This window comes from Hydractinia symbiolongicarpus, chromosome 2, assembly GCF_029227915.1.
Source record: "Hydractinia symbiolongicarpus strain clone_291-10 chromosome 2, HSymV2.1, whole genome shotgun sequence".
In the NCBI taxonomy this organism is placed as follows: domain Eukaryota; kingdom Metazoa; phylum Cnidaria; class Hydrozoa; order Anthoathecata; family Hydractiniidae; genus Hydractinia; species Hydractinia symbiolongicarpus.
The window spans coordinates 15,172,612-15,191,966 of record NC_079876.1 but is presented as its reverse complement, the minus strand read 5'-3'; the positions used below and the strand labels follow the sequence as shown (position 1 = coordinate 15,191,966).

General features: G+C 33.5%; 1 protein-coding gene across 1 annotated transcript; it reads right to left on the bottom strand.

Annotated features, from left to right (window-relative positions):
• LOC130629622 (FAS-associated factor 1-like) lies at positions 1-19,041 on the bottom strand. Its single transcript, XM_057442891.1, has 20 exons — positions 18,849-19,041; positions 16,381-16,449; positions 15,938-16,008; positions 12,815-12,984; positions 11,832-11,929; positions 11,453-11,604; positions 10,986-11,112; positions 10,679-10,762; positions 9,833-9,937; positions 9,142-9,332; positions 8,849-8,930; positions 8,531-8,592; positions 8,016-8,108; positions 6,437-6,573; positions 5,997-6,085; positions 5,582-5,662; positions 5,200-5,277; positions 4,922-5,056; positions 4,612-4,689; positions 1-154 (listed from the first exon to the last, which is right to left on the bottom strand). Exons 1-20 carry the CDS (start codon positions 18,894-18,896, stop codon positions 74-76), a joined length of 2,031 nt encoding a protein of 676 aa, XP_057298874.1. The 5' UTR covers positions 18,897-19,041; the 3' UTR covers positions 1-73.
• Between the last annotated feature and the right edge of the window lie 314 nt (positions 19,042-19,355).

Genomic DNA, 19,355 nt, shown 5'->3' with positions numbered 1-19,355 from the left:
TATTTCTTATTTGAAAGAAGTTTTAAACAATAAAAACATTTACAAAAACCACACATAAATATATTATAAACAATTAAATTTCTTCGACAAATAGAGTTTCTTGTGGACAGAGTTTTAATTCTTTCAATGTCTGTTGTAGATTATCTTCTGTTAACTAAAGAGAACAGAGAAAATATGAAGTACAAGGGTAGGGTGGTCTTTCAACTTTGGGGGAATTCATTTTCGTGGGAATTAATTTTCGCGAATATCGCGAATTCTTGTAAATTTCGCGGAAAATTAGTGTTGATACCAGAAATTTCTTTGCTTTTGATGAACGATAATTTACAACACCGTAATAAAATGCTCAAAATAACTGGCTCAAATCTCAATTTACGAAATTTTTTTTTTTTTTTTTTTTTTTTTTTTTTTTTTTGACATTTATTTGGGTTCCATTATGCAATGGTTCTTATCCCTATAATAACATAATAATAACAACAATAAGAATAAAAAGTTTAGAACAAAAATGATACAAGAAGCATGGAGATCTAGGTTTCAATAAGAGTTGTAGATTTAGGTTTTGTTAAATGGTTGTTGATAGATTAAATAGAGGAAAGGCATAGGCTATAGTTGTGTATCGGCGGAAGGTCTCCTTCGACTCTGAAAGACTTCGTTAGAGATTTTTTTTTTAGAAATGTGATAACTATATATATATATATATATATAAAAAAAAAAAAAAAAAAAAAAAAAAAAAAATTCTATAATATAAAACCCAAGCATAGGAAGGCTCACTGTGGAGGCTCAGAGATTATCGTATGGTTCGATATGTCTAAACGAGATTAGGAAATAAGAAAATCTTGGTAACTTGGTGGAGGTTGAAAATATGGAAACTCGGACCCGCGCTTGATAGAGTTGGTTTAGCAGAAATTGATTTAGGAAATGCTTATACAATCGGAGAACCTAGCCTTCCCTTGCTAAGGCAATGGCGATTGATTTATCTAAAAAATATTTTTTCGTTTGACTGTAAAATGTTGAAATTGAATCTAGGTTACGTATATTTTTTGGCAAATCATTAAAAACTTTAGACACTTGGTTGTTGCAAGTGCCATTTTCACCAGGTTCAATCATTATTCCATTATCAATAGATCGGAGAGTCCTTTTGAACTTGAGCTTTTTCATAGACAAGTAGTCCGGCCACTTTTCATCGTTTAAAGCTTTGAAACCTGCGATCGAGAGGTCCAATTCACAACGTTGCTCAACAAGAAGCCAACCCAAACTTGTCACATCTTTCAGGGTGCAGTAGCGACGGAGAACGTACCCGGCTGCACACGACTGTACACGTTGGATGCGCTTTTTCAAGTATTGCGGAATTTGAGCGTACACGGTATTGCAATAACTCAGTTTGGAGAGGACAAGAGATTCCGCGAGTGTTTTCCGAACTCTATACGGGGTGAATCTCTTGAACCTTTTTATCGTTTGTAAATTTGCGTAAGCTGACTTTGTTGCATAATTCACTTGAGGTAACCAGGAGAGGTTTTCGTCCATTTGGATACCGAGTATCTTGACATACAGTTCTTGTCTTACTGATCGGCCTTCTGAACGTAGGAGGTAGGATCGATCTGATGGCAGTGATCTGGGTTTTCGAATAACCATCATTTGTAATTTGTCGCTGTTGAAAATCAGACCATTATCTCTCGACCAGTTGCATAGTGATGTTAGGTCTAGTTCAATTGCCTTGATGGATTCGAAAAGGTTTTGTTTGGGACATGATTTGCAGAGGGTCGTATCATCGGCATATTGGATGGAGGGTGTTTGGATTTCATTTGGTAGGTCGGCAACGTATATGTTAAATAAAATCGGGCCAAGGATACTTCCTTGCGGCACTCCGAAGAAAATATTTTTGGTTTGGGATTTTCGGTCGTCGACCTGTACATATTGTTTTCTGTTCGACAGATAACTGACGATAAGTGAAATAATTGATTGTCCAAATCCTAATCGGCTCAGTTTGCGTACCAATATTGAATGGTCGATGGTATCGAACGCTTTGGAATAATCGATCATTACTGCGATGGTTATGTCATTTTTGTTCATTGCTTTTACAATATCGTCACGCAGTTTCAAGAGAAGAGTGGTGGTGGAATGTCCCTTTCGGAATCCTGATTGTGTCGTGTTGTATACTTTGGATTCGACGAAGGTTAGTATTTGGTTCAAGATTACTCTCTCGAAGATTTTTGATAGGATTGGTAAGATGGAGACTGGACGGAAGTCTTTTGCCACTGTTGGATTCGCAACTTTTGGAATTGGACAGACGCGTGCCAGTTTCCATAGATCAGGGAATGATCTTGTGGTGATGCAACTGTTTATGATGTGAACAAGTGGGGACGTGATGTAGTCATGGACTGGCTTCAGGAATTTGACAGGGATGTTATCATGGCCGCTCGAGCAGTCACTCCGAAGATTTCGAATGATCTTGTTTACCTCTTCATAGGTTGTTTCGTGCATTTGTAGTAACTGTTCGGTATCAAGTGGTAGTGCAGATATGAGCTGTTTGGGATTGAAGGGAACGTTTTCTTTCTCGCAAAGACGAGATGCGAGTGTGGTATAGTGATCATTCAGTTTATCAGGATCAAACTTTATTCTAGCGGTTGGTGGTTTGAGAATCCTGTGGATAGTTTTCCATACTTCCTTAGGATTACTCGATGATAACGATTTTAGAATAAATTTTGACTTGGCTTTTCTGATAAGTTTTTTGTGGTTGTTTCGGAGCTTAACGTATTCACTGTTGTCTCTAGATTTGGTTTTTCGTATCTCTTCGAGAGCATTTTTGGAGTTGTTGATTATAGGGTCTTGCATCCAGGGAGCAGGAGGTCTTGTGAATCTGGTACGTTTCAATGGAGCGTGTCGTGATAAACATTCAGTAATCAGATGGTTTAGCATTGATACTTTGTCGTTCGGATCGTCTACTGCGTAAACGATGTTAAACGGTAGTTGCGAAAAGTCAGTAATGTAGTCATTTAGCGAAAAACGTTTTTCATCGCGAATGACTTTGTATCTTGGTTCGAACCGCTGTTTGCGAATGTTTATAATGACGTAACCGAGGTCATGATCACTTATTTCGTCGGTTTTGATGACGTTCTGGTGGATGATTTTCTCAGGTAGGTTCGTCGAGATATGGTCGATTAAGGTCTTATCTTTTCTTGTTGGTTTTGTAACATGCTGCGATAAGTCAAACGTATTCAAAATGTTCATATATGTTTCTTGACTGACCGATTTAGTGAGAAGGTCGATATTAAAGTCACCACAAATGACGATTGGACCGTGCCATTTTGCGTAAACTTGACTCAGGAGATGTTCGAATTTGTCACACCATTCTCTTTTCTCGCCTTCTTTGGAGCTTGGTTGGTATATGCATCCGACGAGATAGTGAGAGTTTTTGTTCTTACCGTTGACTTCAACCCAGAATTGTTCGATGGAAGGATCAATTTTCGGAATATCAGTTCGTTCTTTAAAGGTTATTGATTCTTTTAAGTATATTCCTACACCTCCACCCTTACTTCCTCGATGGTTACCTTTGAATACATAGTCTGGGATTTGAACATATTTTTCTTGAGTTTTGTTCTGGAGCCATGTTTCTGTTACGCAGACGATATCGAAATTGTAGTCTTCAATCATTTGTTTGAATTCGGTGAGAGATGAAAGAAGACTTTGTGTGTTGATGGTCGCTATTGATGTGTGATTTCGATTATCACGAAGAGCTTTGATGTGTTCGCTTGAAACTTTCCATTCCAGATATATTTTGGAAGGGTAGTTCTGAATGCGTGCATTTTGAACAGATCCAGGGTGTTTCCTCTCTGGATGGTAGCGGTTTGCGGTTGACTGTTGTACATGAAGCGTGACAGAAGTGCAGGAAGTACATCGGAGTCTCTTTTGATTGCAACGAACAGTTTTGAAGCAGTATTGACAGGGTGAAGGGCCTGGGTTTGGTTCAATATCGGCAGAGAGGTAGAGGAGTAGATGAAGTAAGTGTTTATTGTTTAACTTTCTCATTTGCAGTTTCGTACCTTGAGCCCATAATGAAGTTACGGTAAATGTTTCTCGGATGCTTCCGTAAGTGGTTTCGTGAGATTCGATACCATTTGAAGTGATAAACTGACACTTATGGATTAGAAGTTGCGAGAGGAAGATTGTAGAGAGTAGCGTCAATCTCAAGGATGGTCTGTTTTCTGACGTTTTTCTCATTTTTCTCTGGAACCGTTGGACGAATTGATGCCAGAATTTCACAATATGTGCACCTCACCTTCGAGCAACTTTTTGAGTACTTTTTGTGTGCAAAGCAGCGAGTTATTCAAGTATGTGAAGCGAAAACTAAGCTTTTTTACTTTAACGTCAGTTTGTTTACGTCCGTTAGGTGAAGCCGTTGCATTGCAAAAAACAAAAAGATAGCGCACTTTCGCGGTTGTATGCATGCAGAGAAAGCCAGAACGTTTTAAAATTCCCATTTTTTAAGAAAAAATCGCAGAAGACTACGTCCATCAAAGTTGAAGACCTTATCGCCACTAAAAAATCGCCATTAATTTTAAGGGTCATGTAAACTGTATAGGTCAGCCTCAACTGTGACGTAGCACAACAGTTTACCTGTCTTCTAGGGAAGTTGGTGACGATCCGATGCTCACTTGTACTAAAACCTTTCGAAGTCACATACATGAACACTGTCTAAAAAGATATCAATAATACATCTTTAAAGCGCATATGTAATATAAAAAAATATAAAATTAAAGGAGGGGTTGATCTATATTACAGCAACTGTCGGGGAATCAAAGATGGTAGCTGCGATTAGCGGCGGGAAAATTTTCATGTGCTTATGACTATTTCTCAAAATGGTTTCTTTGATTGCAGGCCCTGGGTTTGTTAAAAAAAAACACGTAGCTCGACATAAAGTTAGTACCTTTAACTTGTCAGTCTCGTTGAACCTTCTCGCCTCTCGCTCGCCACCGGGAAATCGGAAAAGTATGTTCGTGATATCTTGAGCAGTTTTCGGAGGCTCTTCGGGTAGTTGTTCAACGCATGACATACGCTCAGCCTAAACAACACCAAAAAACAAGCATGGCAAAAGGAGAAGAAACAGGACAAACTTTCGCACTTTTAACATAGGTAGGCAGTAAATTAGAAGTTATTATTGCTTTTGTTTGAATAATCCAGGCAAACCACAGTACGGTGTCTTACTTCTTTCATTTGCGCATCAAGTTCTTCTTGGTATTTTTTATCAACTTCGATTTGAGCTCTCTTTTTTTCAGCCTCTACCTGCAATAAATAAATATGGCTTCAAAAAAAGTTATTGCGAGACACGTGCTTTTTGTGGAAAATATTGTGGGAAATATTGTGAGAAATATTGTGAGAAATTAGGATGGATCACAACAGAAAACTCACATCTTTTATGCAATAATGGTGATTATTCCCGTACCGTGAGGTTACGTACTTCTTAATTTGGCTCTACAGTTAAACTACGTGGAGGCCTTATTGTTGAAATTTTTCTAAGTCAAAGGGGCGGGGAACTTCCGCGTTAAGACGAAGGTGGGTTTACTTTCTTTGCGGCAGGAAGACATACCTTGGCACGATCGGCTGCCAGTGATTGGTGATATGCATCATCTTGTTCCTGTTTCATTGCCTCTCTTTCAAGACGTTCACTCTAAGAAGTAAAAAAGTAGAACATCTATCAATAACATTATTTGAAACACATGTGATCTTATCCATTTATTTTTGTTACTTTACAATTCAAACACACACTAAAAAATATATTTTACGCGTACGATATTTTTTGAGTATTTTCCTTTCTGTCAATCGACAGTAGAATTGATTTCTATAGTTCTTACTAATTATTTGCAAACCCTTCTTAAACCCAATAGTGTATTAAGCAAGTATTTGGGATACACGATACCGGTGCATAAACATGGAAGGACATTCGATAGGGGTGCATAAACAACGTGAAGCGTGTCATATTTTGATATTGCTAGTGATATTACCTCAGATTTTACTTCCACCAGTTTTGCTTGTTCAAATACTTCATAACCATTTATCAAACCCATCATGAGCTCGTCCAGTGAAGTGTTCGCTAAAACAGTTCACAGAAATAATATGTTATTATTTAATACCCATTGTCAACGCAACAAAAAGAATTATTGAATACGATTGCTTGCCGAAACAAGTAGCTTGGTAGCCATGAGAGCCATAAGGTACGTAGATTTTAGTCATTACCAAGGTACACGTGTTAACAAAAAACGTGATTTTTGCACTATAGCGGACACGCAGTCATATAGAAAGGAGACTTCGGGAGTACAAAGTGTGAGAATTAACCAAGGCAAAGCTAAGGAGTGAAAGTTTCATAAGATAGTTCAGTCATGAAAATAATGGTGTTCATGAAAGCAGGGAGCACCTTCAACAACCTCCCCTTTCTAATTCCTACCTTGCAATACGGAGCAAACTTCCACACCAGCTTTTGATTTCATCACAATCAAAAGTAACGGGTACTCCTGATCGCGAAATTTTGAAACCGTGTTGGCCGCCATGTTGCCGAAATGTTGGACTAGTAGGTTGACAAATCTAAGAAAAGAATAAAAAAATTGAGTTTACAACATATGATACTTGGTCATCACATTCGGTAATGGTTGATTTCCAATTACACATTGACAACAAAACTATTAACTATAATATTACGATAGTTAACTATGTTATTGCAGTTTTCTAACTATAATGTTACTATAGTTTTCTAACTATAATGTTACTATAGTTTTCTAACTACAAGGTTACTATAGTTTTCTAACTACAAGGTTACTATAGTTTTCTAACTACAATGTTACTATAGTTTCATAACTATAATGTTACTATAGTTTCATAACTATAATGTTACTATAGTTTCATAACTATAATGTTATTGTAGTTTTCTAACTACAATGTTATTGTAGTTTTCTAACTACAATGTTACTATAGTTTCATAACTACAATGTTACTATAGTTTCATAACTATAATGTTATTGTAGTTTTCTAACTACAATGTTATTGTAGTTTTCTAACTACAATGTTACTATAGTTTTCTAACTACAAGGTTACTATAGTTTTCTAACTATAATTATCTAACTATAATGTTATTGTAGATTTCTAACTTTAATGTTACTGTAATTATCTAACTATAATGTTACTGTAGTTTTCTAACTATAATGTTACTATAGTTTTCTAACTACAAGGTTACTATAGTTTTCTAACTATATTGTTACTATAGTTTTCTAACTATAATGTTACTATAGTTTTCTAACTACAAGGTTACTATAGTTTTCTAACTACAATGTTACTATAGTTTCATAACTATAATGTTACTATAGTTTCATAACTATAATGTTATTGTAGTTTTCTAACTACAATGTTACTATAGTTTCATAACTATAATGTTACTATAGTTTCATAACTATAATGTTATTGTAGTTTTCTAACTACAATGTTATTAAAGTTTTCTAACTACAATGTTACTATAGTTTTCTAACTACAAGGTTACTATAGTTTCATAACTATAATGTTACTATAGTTTCATAACTATAATGTTATTGTAGTTTTCTAACTACAATGTTATTGTAGTTTTCTAACTACAATGTTACTATAGTTTTTTAACTACAAGGTTACTATAGTTTTCTAACTATAATTATCTAACTATAATGTTATTGTAGTTTTCTAACTTTAATGTTACTGTAATTATCTAACTATAATGTTACTGTAGTTTTCTAACTATAATGTTACTATAGTTTTCTAACTACAAGGTTACTATAGTTTTCTAACTATAATGTTACTATAGTTTTCTAACTACAAGGTTACTATAGTTTTCTAACTACAATGTTACCGTACTTTTCTAACTATATCATGTTACTATAGTTTTCTAACTGTAATATTACTATAGTCTTTTTATACTCTTCTTCGACTTTTTTTCCGAGTTCAAGATAAAAAAAATGCTGTTATTAAAACAAAAGGTGCAAGTACTGAACTTGCTAGTAACCTACCTTTGTCTGTTACTTTCAAACGTCATGTCCCATGGCCAGATGACAAAATTTTGACTGACAAACGAGACAAACTGTTCAGAACATAGTATCTGGCTGTAAGTAACAAGCATAACACATTGAATGCAATGTTTTTGCACAATAACTGTAATTTATAAAGCTTTGCTACTTCCTTTACGAAAAACACTTTAAAGACAGGATGTTGTATTTTTGGTGAATACAAACAATGCCTTATAAGATGTTACTAATTTTTGTGCGAATGAAAATGGGGTTTTATAAGACATAGCATTTTAGATGAATAAAAACAGGGCTTTAAAAAGTTTCAATGTTATTATTTTGATTTCTTAAGCATATCAAATACCTTGAAAATTTTTTTTTAGATCTAAAAACCCTCTGAATATTTATCCAATAAATGTTGTCGAATCTAAGCTGTACTGAAAAGTTTATTTAGATGAAGAATTCTCTACACGATTCTTTAAAAATTATACAATTACGGCGGGTCAAATTCTCTAACTAACCTGCAGAAAATATTCGTGAGAATGCTGTTGTCATGATGGAGATAAACAAGCAAGGGTCTCCTCTAAATATATACAAATCAAAAATTAAACAATATGAAAAAAATAAATAGATAAACAAAATAAAGCGAAATAAACCAAAACAAAACAAACAAGCGAACAAATAAATATACAAACGAACAAACAAACGATCGACCGACCGACCGACCGACCAACTGGCCAGACAACAAACAGGCAAGCAACAGACCAACGAACAAACAAAATGGGGTATATTAAAAAGTTTTCAATTTTTAAATATCACTGCAGAACATTTGTTTGTACCTCAGGTGCTGATGAACCAGCTGCTTCCTCTATTGCATCTTTCAGTGGACCAACAAAGAAAGCTGGGTGGAATTCACCATATCTATACAAGTTAAAGAAAATCATGTAGCCATCCATTTCTTCTTTTGAGAGCATGGCGTTTAATAACTGAACCTATTCAGCTGTTCATGCATCAAACAAATGTCACTCCATCTAGGGCGACGCCGCTCGTTATAGAAACTATGTGTTCCATAGCTAATTAGCAAAGATAGTCAGAAAGAAGGTTTAAAATAAAAAATCTATTTTGTACATACCGTTCCTCAAACTGGAACTGGAATTGTATTAACGCTTCAGAAGTATCTGAAGAGTCTCTTGATAACAGAGGTAACAATCTTTTCGATTGGTTGGCCTCTGGGTCGAAAATGGCATCATCATCGTCGTCGGATATAATTTGTTCATCCAAGTCAGTGTCGGCAGGACTTCCTGCAGTACCTGAATCCCACGGCTAAAAAGCAATGAAATATTTGACAAATGTTGTAGCACTCTTGATTGCAATGGAGACAACTTAAAATGCAACAAAATGCTATATACTTGTTTAAAAATGCTGCCTAATAATGAGGGTGACCTTTTGGCAGACGATGTGGTTATAAATTTCGAATTTTCACAAATTTCGTTCGTTGTGATCAATTAAGATAAAGAATAATCTAGTTTTTGAAAGAAAAAGACTTGACAGTTAAATGTAGAAGAATAACTTTACCGACGTTTTCAGTAAAATTAGTTAAAAGAAACTTTTTTAAGACAATTGTGAGATGTAACAGTGTTGTACCCACCTTAAATTAGGCTTTTTAAATGGAAAAACCCAAGATATCAATCAACGGAAAAAAAAATTACTACTTTATGAAAAAATGAAAATTACGACTGTTAAGAAATGTTTCATTTGTTTCAAATTCTCCTTGCAACAATGTCCACTTAATGTCCACTTAATGTTTGGAAATAATTACATACCCTTAGAGAGTCCATCGAAGTTCTTGTAACAGCTGCGTTGGTCGTTTGGGAAGAGATGAGTAAAAAATGATCGGGTTGAGACAAATCAAGGTCGCCCAAACGTGACTAAAGAAAAATTAGGAAAATTTGTGACTTGAAATCTGTAACTCGAAATATGTAACTGGAAAGATGAAATGTGAAAGCAACGATCTAATTTATATTAAATATAGAATCAGAAAAGACCAGCTTTGTGAATCTCCAAAATTATATCCATTAATTTTAGTTAGAGTTCAAGGTAGGGAACTTCACTACAGCCAAATTCTGTACCATTTCATTTTAAGGTAAACAAAACCAGTAATTAACCCACAGAGGACAGGTTGCTGAAATGTGCAGCAAAATTGGAGAAAAAACAGCCCAACAGTTGAACTGCTGTAACTTCTGACGACTAGGTTATCACGAAAAGCGCTCCAAATGTTTTAGAAAGAGTTTGAATTGGGTTACCCAATGATATTAAACATAAACTGTCCATTAAGGGTTAATATTACATAATGCAAATATATACCTTAAGGGAATTAATTTTCACAAGAAATTTTTGTGACATATACAACAACAAAAATTTATTGGCTTAATTTTTTTAATAGCTGTGACTAATTTTTGCAGGTTTTATGAAAAAGAATTTGACACCTCTTACTTTATACCGATTTTACAGGGTTTTTTCTGTACACTGCTGAACTTGAATTTACATATATCCTAAAAACTCTCAAGAAAGAAAAATCCAAATTTTGTAAGAATTAAGTGTGCGAATACTTTCCCAATGATTGTCGCAGAAAAATTAAAACAATTCTGAGGTTCTATTTTGATACATACGCTATCAATTGTTCCATCCGGCCATCCTTCCCACACTTGAAGTCTTGTCGAAATTTTGGTTAGCATGAACAATTGTTGTTTTACCTGGACAGCAAAAAGAAAAAGAAATTGCAGCAAATGAGTTTGAATGTATCTAGTAGAATATAAAAGTGAAAAAATGTTTAATAAAAAAAAAATTGAGCACTTGGTCGAGAGGAACCCTTAACACAATTTTTTCTACTGCTTAATGAATCATAGAAAATAGTTAAGAGATATTAAAGAGATAGTTAAGAGATAGTTAAGAGAAAAAACAAATAAAGGACATTACATCTTTTACGGTTTGGTGTCTTTCATATCGCAACCTAAAATCTCTTCCGAGGTAATTGACCGTTAAACTAATATCTGGAGAGTTACTGCAGGTTGGTTGGTCATCATGAAGATCAACATCTATTACTCTAGAAAAGATTACAGTCACAAAACGTCTGTAGATAATAGGTAAAATACAATATATCCACACTGCTAACAAGTTACAAGTTTCTGGTTTTTGCCTAACCGATCCATACACCTCACTTTTTAGACTACTGTCAACATACTCCTAATAAAACAAAAAACAGTGCAGATATAACTTATTTACCAAAAAAATTTGTATTCTGATATTAATTTATAATCTGATAGCTGATGATGATTATTCAGGAGTGGTGTTTAGTGGATTTCTTTATCCTTTTGTACAGATAAAATAAAATATTTCCTATTTTACCTAATATTTTCATAACAACCTGCAGAGAAATAACAAACCTTGGCGGTGAATCTGGTTCAGATGATTTGCTGCTCTTGCGAAAAGCAGGTATGTTGCATGGAAGATATTCAGCTGGTGAAACTGTAACTTTGGTAGGTGTGTGTAATACGAGGTGTGTTTGACCACATAAATTTAAGGTTGATAGGTCGACCTACAAATCATTGATTTCATAGTTAACAAACACCAGCTATTTTTTGTATATACCAAGGCTATTTTGTCTATTATTATTATAAACTAGTCCGAGCTTGTGGAAAAATCCGCTGGTTTTACTTTCGTGCATATTTTGGTCTTCAAATTTCTGCTCATTGTACATATGCCAGATATTATATCCCATAAGTAGCATAAAATCTAGATACTAGATTATAAATTTTCACTTACTGAATCTGAAACACTAGAATCACCAGACGGCCATCCTTCTAAGTTAATTTCTGCTTGTGGAATTCCAGTTTGTATTTCCAACATTCGTTTTAGAGCACCTAACAAAAATGTCCACAAAAATAAACAAATACAAATATACAAAGCAGGAGTTGACACATCGCTGTACATATGAAAATTTCTACCCTCTGTACACAAAAAAAAATCTCTAGTATGCAAAAGTTGCTCTCAAAATATACAAAACGGTTTAATGTCTTGCATGAGCATATTTTACCCCTTGATTATAATAAATTTTTTATCTCACCTACACTGAGTACTATGTAAAGTGTATGTCAGCATCAAGAAATAATGATTAAAAATGTGCATACATACAAAAGGAAAAAATTTGCTAACTCCTGTAAATATGTATTAAGACTAAAACATTACAGTTTAAAGTTAAAGCTGACACATAATAAACAAAGATATGAAAATAAATAATGATGAAAAGAACATTTCTTACTGACAAATCACTAGTTTAGAATAATTTTAATAGCTTGGTGAAACATTGTCTAGTTGTTTTTTTAGTTCTGTGGAACAAAAAATACAATTTTATCATCTATCAGCATAATTAAAAAAAAAATGACAATTTCAGGAGACAAGAAGCTAGATGAAAATTTAAAGTTTTCTTAAGTCTTCTGCATCGTACTGCACTATGTTTGCAATTTATTTTCCTGTACAGACATAAAAATAACTTTTTAACACCATTTGTATTTTTAAAAAATAATTTCCACCACAAAACAGATTTTTCATTTTTGAACTTTTGTATTGAACTAAAATTAAAATCTAAATAAATGTGTGAATTATTTAAAAAAAAGGAAATATAAGAATAGTGACATTTGATTTGATCATCTAACAATTTTATTGACATAAAGTGGTGACAACATTGACCAATCATTTTCTGAAGAATGCTAAGAAAATCGGGAAAATCGGAAATTTTTCTTACATACCAACAGTTTCTGTTTCGCTAATAATGACAGGAAGCGTGCGATCATGCCACACTATTTGAAAATTAATTTTACGAACTTCGGGAGCACTGCAGTCACGCTCTACTAATGAAGATGTAGGGTCTGGGTCCAAGTCAATAAAAGGAGGATTATCCACATCTATTGGAGACTTTCTAAAAAGATTTTGAATCATAATAAATACATGCAAAATACTTAGTTAACTAGGACTGAATCTCTTCGTCCCATAAACTTATTTGCTAAGTTAAACTTGAATAACTTTGCTTAAATGGCACTTTGCTTAATAGGACTGATTATTTGAGTGGGACTCCAATACAATGACTTCCAAGATAGAGATAATTTGAATAGTTTTGTTTATTTTAATTTTCAGATTCTATCGGTTATTTAGTTTCCATTAAAAACATTAATGAATTTATTTGAGGATCGCATACTCGCCACAAAATATGGGACCTATAGCCCATTTCAAACAAGTTGTTAAGGAATACGATTCTGATAATAAAGAGGCCACCTTGATAAAATTCCAATTTTGGCGGCCTTCATTTTACATTTCTGGGTTACACCGTGCTATTGCATATACATTTTATTTTTTATTTAATAATGCATGCAACAATGAAGCATACTTTACATGTTATTACCCATGATAGATCTTAATTTATGGTTGCAGTATCCATGTGTTATTTCATTCTGCATAATTCGAGTCAAATTTATGCTAAGATGCATCAAATAGAAAATCTAGAATATGCACAACGGGTGAACCCATGGGTTTTCCAAGTGCTAAAACACCCAGTATGACAATGCTTATTGCTTATAAACCGTTTAGCCAGGCGCTTTGGGAAAACAGCGACCGAGTTTGTGATGTCATGGACCAAACACAGTGAGATCCATGCAAACAACCAAGGTTGCTGTTTTAGCATGTAGTGGCCGGATAAACGGTTTATAAGTCATTTAGTACCTTGCAGCCTAATAAAAACATAGGAATTAAAGTGATCTATAGCCAAAGTAAATCACAAAGTCACAAAAGTCACAAAAGCATTGGCACTGGCACATGCTTATGTATGTAGAAATCATGTCTTCTGACAATATAAACGTTCGATCAATTGAAGGAAAAGAATGTTTTTTGAACACAATAAAAACATTCTTCTAGTTCTATTCTGAAATTTCCGAAATTTTCCGTTGGTGAATTGTTAAAATTAAGCAGAGGTAAACGAAAAAAAATTAGAGACATCACATTAAAGTTTTTTTAAAAAGACATAGCTGATGATGATTATTCGGGAGTGGTGTTTTTTGTGTGTACATTTTAGTTGGTCGCTACAGAAAAACAGTGCCCACTCACGTGATAATTATAAGCCAAAAAACGTCAGATATAAAAAAGACATTACACTGCCAGGTACTAATTAGTTTTAATTGTTTTGGAAAAGTGCTTCTTAATGTTGTTTTTATTGTTTTGAAAAGAAATATGAGTATATAAAAGAACCCAATCCAAAACTTGATTTACAAAAATACAAAACTAATTAGGTTATTAACTTATTTATTTTAAGAATTGATTTTCTTTGTTGGCTGACTTTCTTCATGTTTTAATTCAACAAATGCATAGACATTGTCTGAAAAATATATTCCCATAAAATTTCCACAGCTATAAACAGACTGACCTGCCAATATATACATTTTTAACTTAGGAATGTGTTTCTTAAGAAAGCATTCAGAATGTCAATAATAATGTAAATACAAGCACTCCCCTGGTAAAGAAACGTTGCATGATAACACGCTGTGTCGTGCTCCTTTTTTATAGTTTGCAAAAAAATACATTCTATTTGTTTTTTAACGTTGTGGTATTTTTTGTGGTAACTTTGAGATTATTTTTGTTTCATTTTGCTATCACAAAATTACTTCCAGTACACTTTATTGCACATAATCAGTTGAAGTTTAATTTTCAAGTCTAGCAAAATTAAATTAGGCACCTGTTGTCTTTCAAGATGTTTTGATACCAAAATTAAATTCTCGTGGAAGAATCCACTGTATTTCTCATTTATTTCACGTAACAGATATATGTCCATCAAAAAACAAACAATACATTCTGCATTGCTATATAAATGACCAAGAAAAATTGAAGGTGTCCAACAACTACAGTATATATGGGACATATAAAATCTAAATCTACTAAAATTACTTGCTCTGACCCTCTGACAATGAGAAAAATTATTTGGAAAGAAGTTTACCAAAGCATTGTAAAATACATCTCATCCAATAAAATTTTAATCACGCAAAATGTCATATACAAACAAAGCTGATCAATGTCAAACACGAATCTCTCTCAATGTATATGTTAAAATTAGCTAGTTTATGCAAACACTGCCAAAGGTTGACACAGAATATGAAAAATAAACAAAAAATTGTGCCTCTGGTTAGCTGGTCAGTTAGTTTATTGCAAATCCACAGAATCTCTCATTGAATGCATGTAGCACAAGAAAAATTCCATAATAAAGTTGAATACACATAATACTTATTTTTTCCAGTGATAAGTGTCTAAAACTCCAAAACTATATTTACATTATTTTTTTCTGATATAATAATTATATAATTATTATAATAATAATTATAATTATTTCAAAATATGATAAATAAAATTACTCTTAGAAAAATTACAGGAGGCACAGTTTAGCATTCCCTCGTTTCGTTTATTCAGAATGCATTTGTTTACATCCCCACAGGCTTAAGTCACACCAGCTAGTATTTTACTAAACAGAAAGTCCTAATCGACAAAGTCCAAGTAGCCCTACGGTCACCGCGACCGTAGGGCTACTTGGACTTTAAATATCTCAAAAAACAAAGCTTACAAAAATAAAAAAAATTACCCAACTTTATATCTAGATTATAAAAAACATTTTAAGCATAACTTGTTATGAATCCTTAGTTTTCCTTTAACATTTCAATATCTTAACCGTTAGCTGAAATCCTACACATTAGTTAGATCAGCTTTACATCATAAAAATTATTAAAAAAAAAAATAGTATGGATGGGTCAATTGATAAAGTCAACATTTCCATAACTGTAGACCTTTAATTATATATCCATTTAAATAGTGGTAAATAACAAACAATGTAGTCAAACCTTTGATGTGATAATGCATTCAGCATCTGATTTTCATTTTCTTGCTGTGTTAATACTACATTTAAAGAAGCCTAAATATTAACAAAAGGTTAAACAAAACACAATATTGTAGTAAGTTTATCTAAGACTTTTATCCTCTTTGAAAAGCTATATTTTTTAAAAAACATGTTTTTTATCGAAGAGTAATATCTTAAAATGTCTGCAATTTTTTTAAAAAAATGGTGATGTTACATTTTTACACACAAATAATTAATTACAAAAATCTTTTTGTTTTGATGTAATTTATTAATGACTTTTTAGCTGTTCATGGGCTACACACTCATTACCAATTCAAAACAAATTTTTAAGTTGCTTACAGCAATTTTGCACATTTTAGTACATTCGATTTTATTTTACATATGTAACATATGTAAAATCTATAAACTAATCTAAAATTTACCAACCTGCAGATCCCAGTCGTTAGCTTCAAGCACAGAAATACAGCTTTCATAGTCCTCAATTCCAGATGCAGCCTAAAAAGAACAGGAAGATGATAGTTTTCAGGGTTGTTTTTTGTTATTTTAAAACAAATTTTCTTGCTTTTCCAGGACCAAAACAGCAATTATGAGGCTTCATAGGGGTGTTTTCCTATTATTTCAGAACGAAATAAGGTAATGTTTAAACTTCATAGCATTGTTTTTATTAATATAACATTGGGTTTTGCAAGTTTACATAAGCTAATTAAATTTTATGTGTGAGATACAGCACTTAGAATAATGACTGCTCAATGGTCACTGACGGCAGAAGTTTAAAATTTTACTGCCAGAATACAAAAATAAAAAACTAAACTAATGTGTTATGTTTTTCTTTAATAAAACTTGCGAGTTACATGATATATTTTTTTAAAGAATTACTCATGAGTAGTTTAATTATTGCATACTCCCACTATTAAAAAAATAACACTTTTGCACTGGCATTGTACTCTTAATTTTAATATTTATTTTACTTGCATCTATTTCTACTCGTACTCTCAAAGATGTGTAGCTTTACTCGCGATCAGCACTGTATGATACAAGAAAAGCTGACAAATATTTTAAGAACACATTTTCCTCCATAAATTCTCTTCATTACTTTGCTTCACCTAGTGTTTATGTGTGCAACATAAAAACTTGACTTGACTAACACAAAAAGATACATAACAATTTTAAAGCAGCCCTTACTAACTATATGCAGGGCTAATTGACAAATATTGCAACTATTTCAATCATAAAATATATAGGCTTTAGAATTAAATCCAGTAGATCTTACTGCATTAAAATAAACAAATCACATAATCGAGACGTAAATCACATAACTAGGAAGTTTTAGCTGATTCCTTTTTTGCTTTACCCTGTGACCTGCATTTTTGCAAAGTTGTTTTATGAGATGGTTTATAGTCAAAACCATAAGTTATATAGCAAACAGAGTTGCCAGATTGTCACTAGAGCCATTTCTTTAGGTATGGCAGACGTTAAAAATATTTGGTGCTACAGTCACCCGACTGACCCTATTTTTTTATCGAAATTTTCGATATACTGAGTCGAAAAAGCTAAAATGACAAAAAAATATTATTTGCTTGTTGTCTCCCCACAGCCATTACCCACAATTATTATTGTGCTTCACTTTAAAATGAATAAAGGGTCCTGAGAACTAGCTCCATTTAAACAAGGTGCATATAAGTTATCATTAAATATCAACGGTTTATTGGCACACAGTGATGGCTGTATGGTTGGACACAATTTTTCTAATTTTTGAGTTATCATTTGCCGACCGACCGACTATATTTTTGGTGCTCAAATGACTCTAACACCAGATATTTGTGATGTCCGCCTGCTAATCATGTAATATGGGATGGTCAGTCCGGGAGATCCTCTTAATTAAGCTGTACAGCTAAATTTGTAGATCTCCTAAATAAACTGTATCGTACAGCTTAATTAGGTGACATGCATCTAAACTTAGGAGGTAGACTGATGATGGTATATGCTATATTGCATCCATCAGCATCACAATAATTCTGAGAAATTTTGTTTTCATTGCAACTCAACTATGTTACATTACATCCGAAAGTTAGCACAATATACAAAGGAAGCGAACAAAAAACAGACAAAATTTGTGGAGTAGCTATCTTAATTATGTTCTGCACGAGTTATGAACGCTGCCTGGATTATGTACGGCAGCTTGCCCCGTTTATAAACAGGGCAGAAAATACACAATCGGGGCAATATAATCCGGACAGGCTGGCTTGTGTACAACAGTTAAAAAATATTATTTGGCACTCAAAAGGAACATAATCAGGGCAGATCGGCTTATGTACGACACTTTTTATATTATTTGAGACTTGCAGAATGAACATAATCAAGGCAGGCCAGCTGATGTACAACACGTTTTTATTATATTTCTCACTTATGAACTAACATAATCGGGCAGGCTGGCTTTATGTGCGACACTTTCGAGTGTCTCCAAAAAAATCTTAAAGTTTTTTTTAAAACGCTGGAAATCATCTGACAGCCCCCATGGTTTTGGGGGAGTTTCAGGCGAGTTGGCGTGTTGGCGTGCCATACCTCTAGTTTTCAACGGTGTTTTATCTTGCAGAGAAAATGCCAATCACAGCTTGCCTGGCCAGTCAATATCAGAGCTTATAATCCGGTCACCACGTCATAATCTGGGCGTCCTGTTTATAAACAGGCTGTTTTTGTAATCTAGGCAGAACAGTTGTAGCTAACCAATAATAATAGATTTGCGGAAAAGTTATAGCTAGCTACAGAGCAAAAAGCTATTGGTAGCTAAATCAGACCAAAGTCGATTTAGGTAGGTAATTGTTTTTGTCGCTGGAGTCAAGCTTTAAATTGGAAAATCCTGGAGATTGTAAATGGATATATTAAACTATAAATACCTGAAAATTGGCAAATATCATATCTCTATCCCAAGCTCCGGCTGCCATTTTTTCTATGTTATTATGCTGATGTTTATCTTTCGGGTTATAATATTGATATTTTCGGAAGAATTACGTCATGCGGGAGAAGCGTCTAGAAACTACTTTCGTTTCTGTCATTGATTAAAATGTATTTTTGATCTGACTTTGTTTTCTTTTTTAATGAAAATTTTCGAAAACATGGGACGAGGATAGTTAATACATGATATTAGTCGCTTTAGATTGGACGAGTTGACAGACACATAAATTTCTTTCCTCGTTTGTTTAGCGTCAAACGGGATTGATTAACCCCGAAAATGTTGAAAGTTGAAATCTCGTTTAGCCAGGTTTATTCCCAGTAAAAATCGGAATAATCAGTACAAAAGTCAGATGGATATCACGACAAGTGACAAGGGAAGGGTATTGCATTCTCTGCCTCTATGCGTGGAACTTTCATGTTATTTTATGTTATATTATATATCTATAAAT

Coding starts and splice junctions, on each gene's coding strand:
- LOC130629622 (XM_057442891.1), bottom strand. CDS start 18,896: ATGGCAGCCGGAGCTTGGGATAGAGATATGATATTTGCCAATTTTCAG. Junction 9,333..9,832: donor CTTCGATGGACTCTCTAAGG/GTATGTAATTAT, acceptor ATTGCTTTTTAG/CCGTGGGATTCAGGTACTGC. Junction 6,086..6,436: donor AGTTTGCTCCGTATTGCAAG/GTAGGAATTAGA, acceptor GAACTGTTTTAG/CGAACACTTCACTGGACGAG.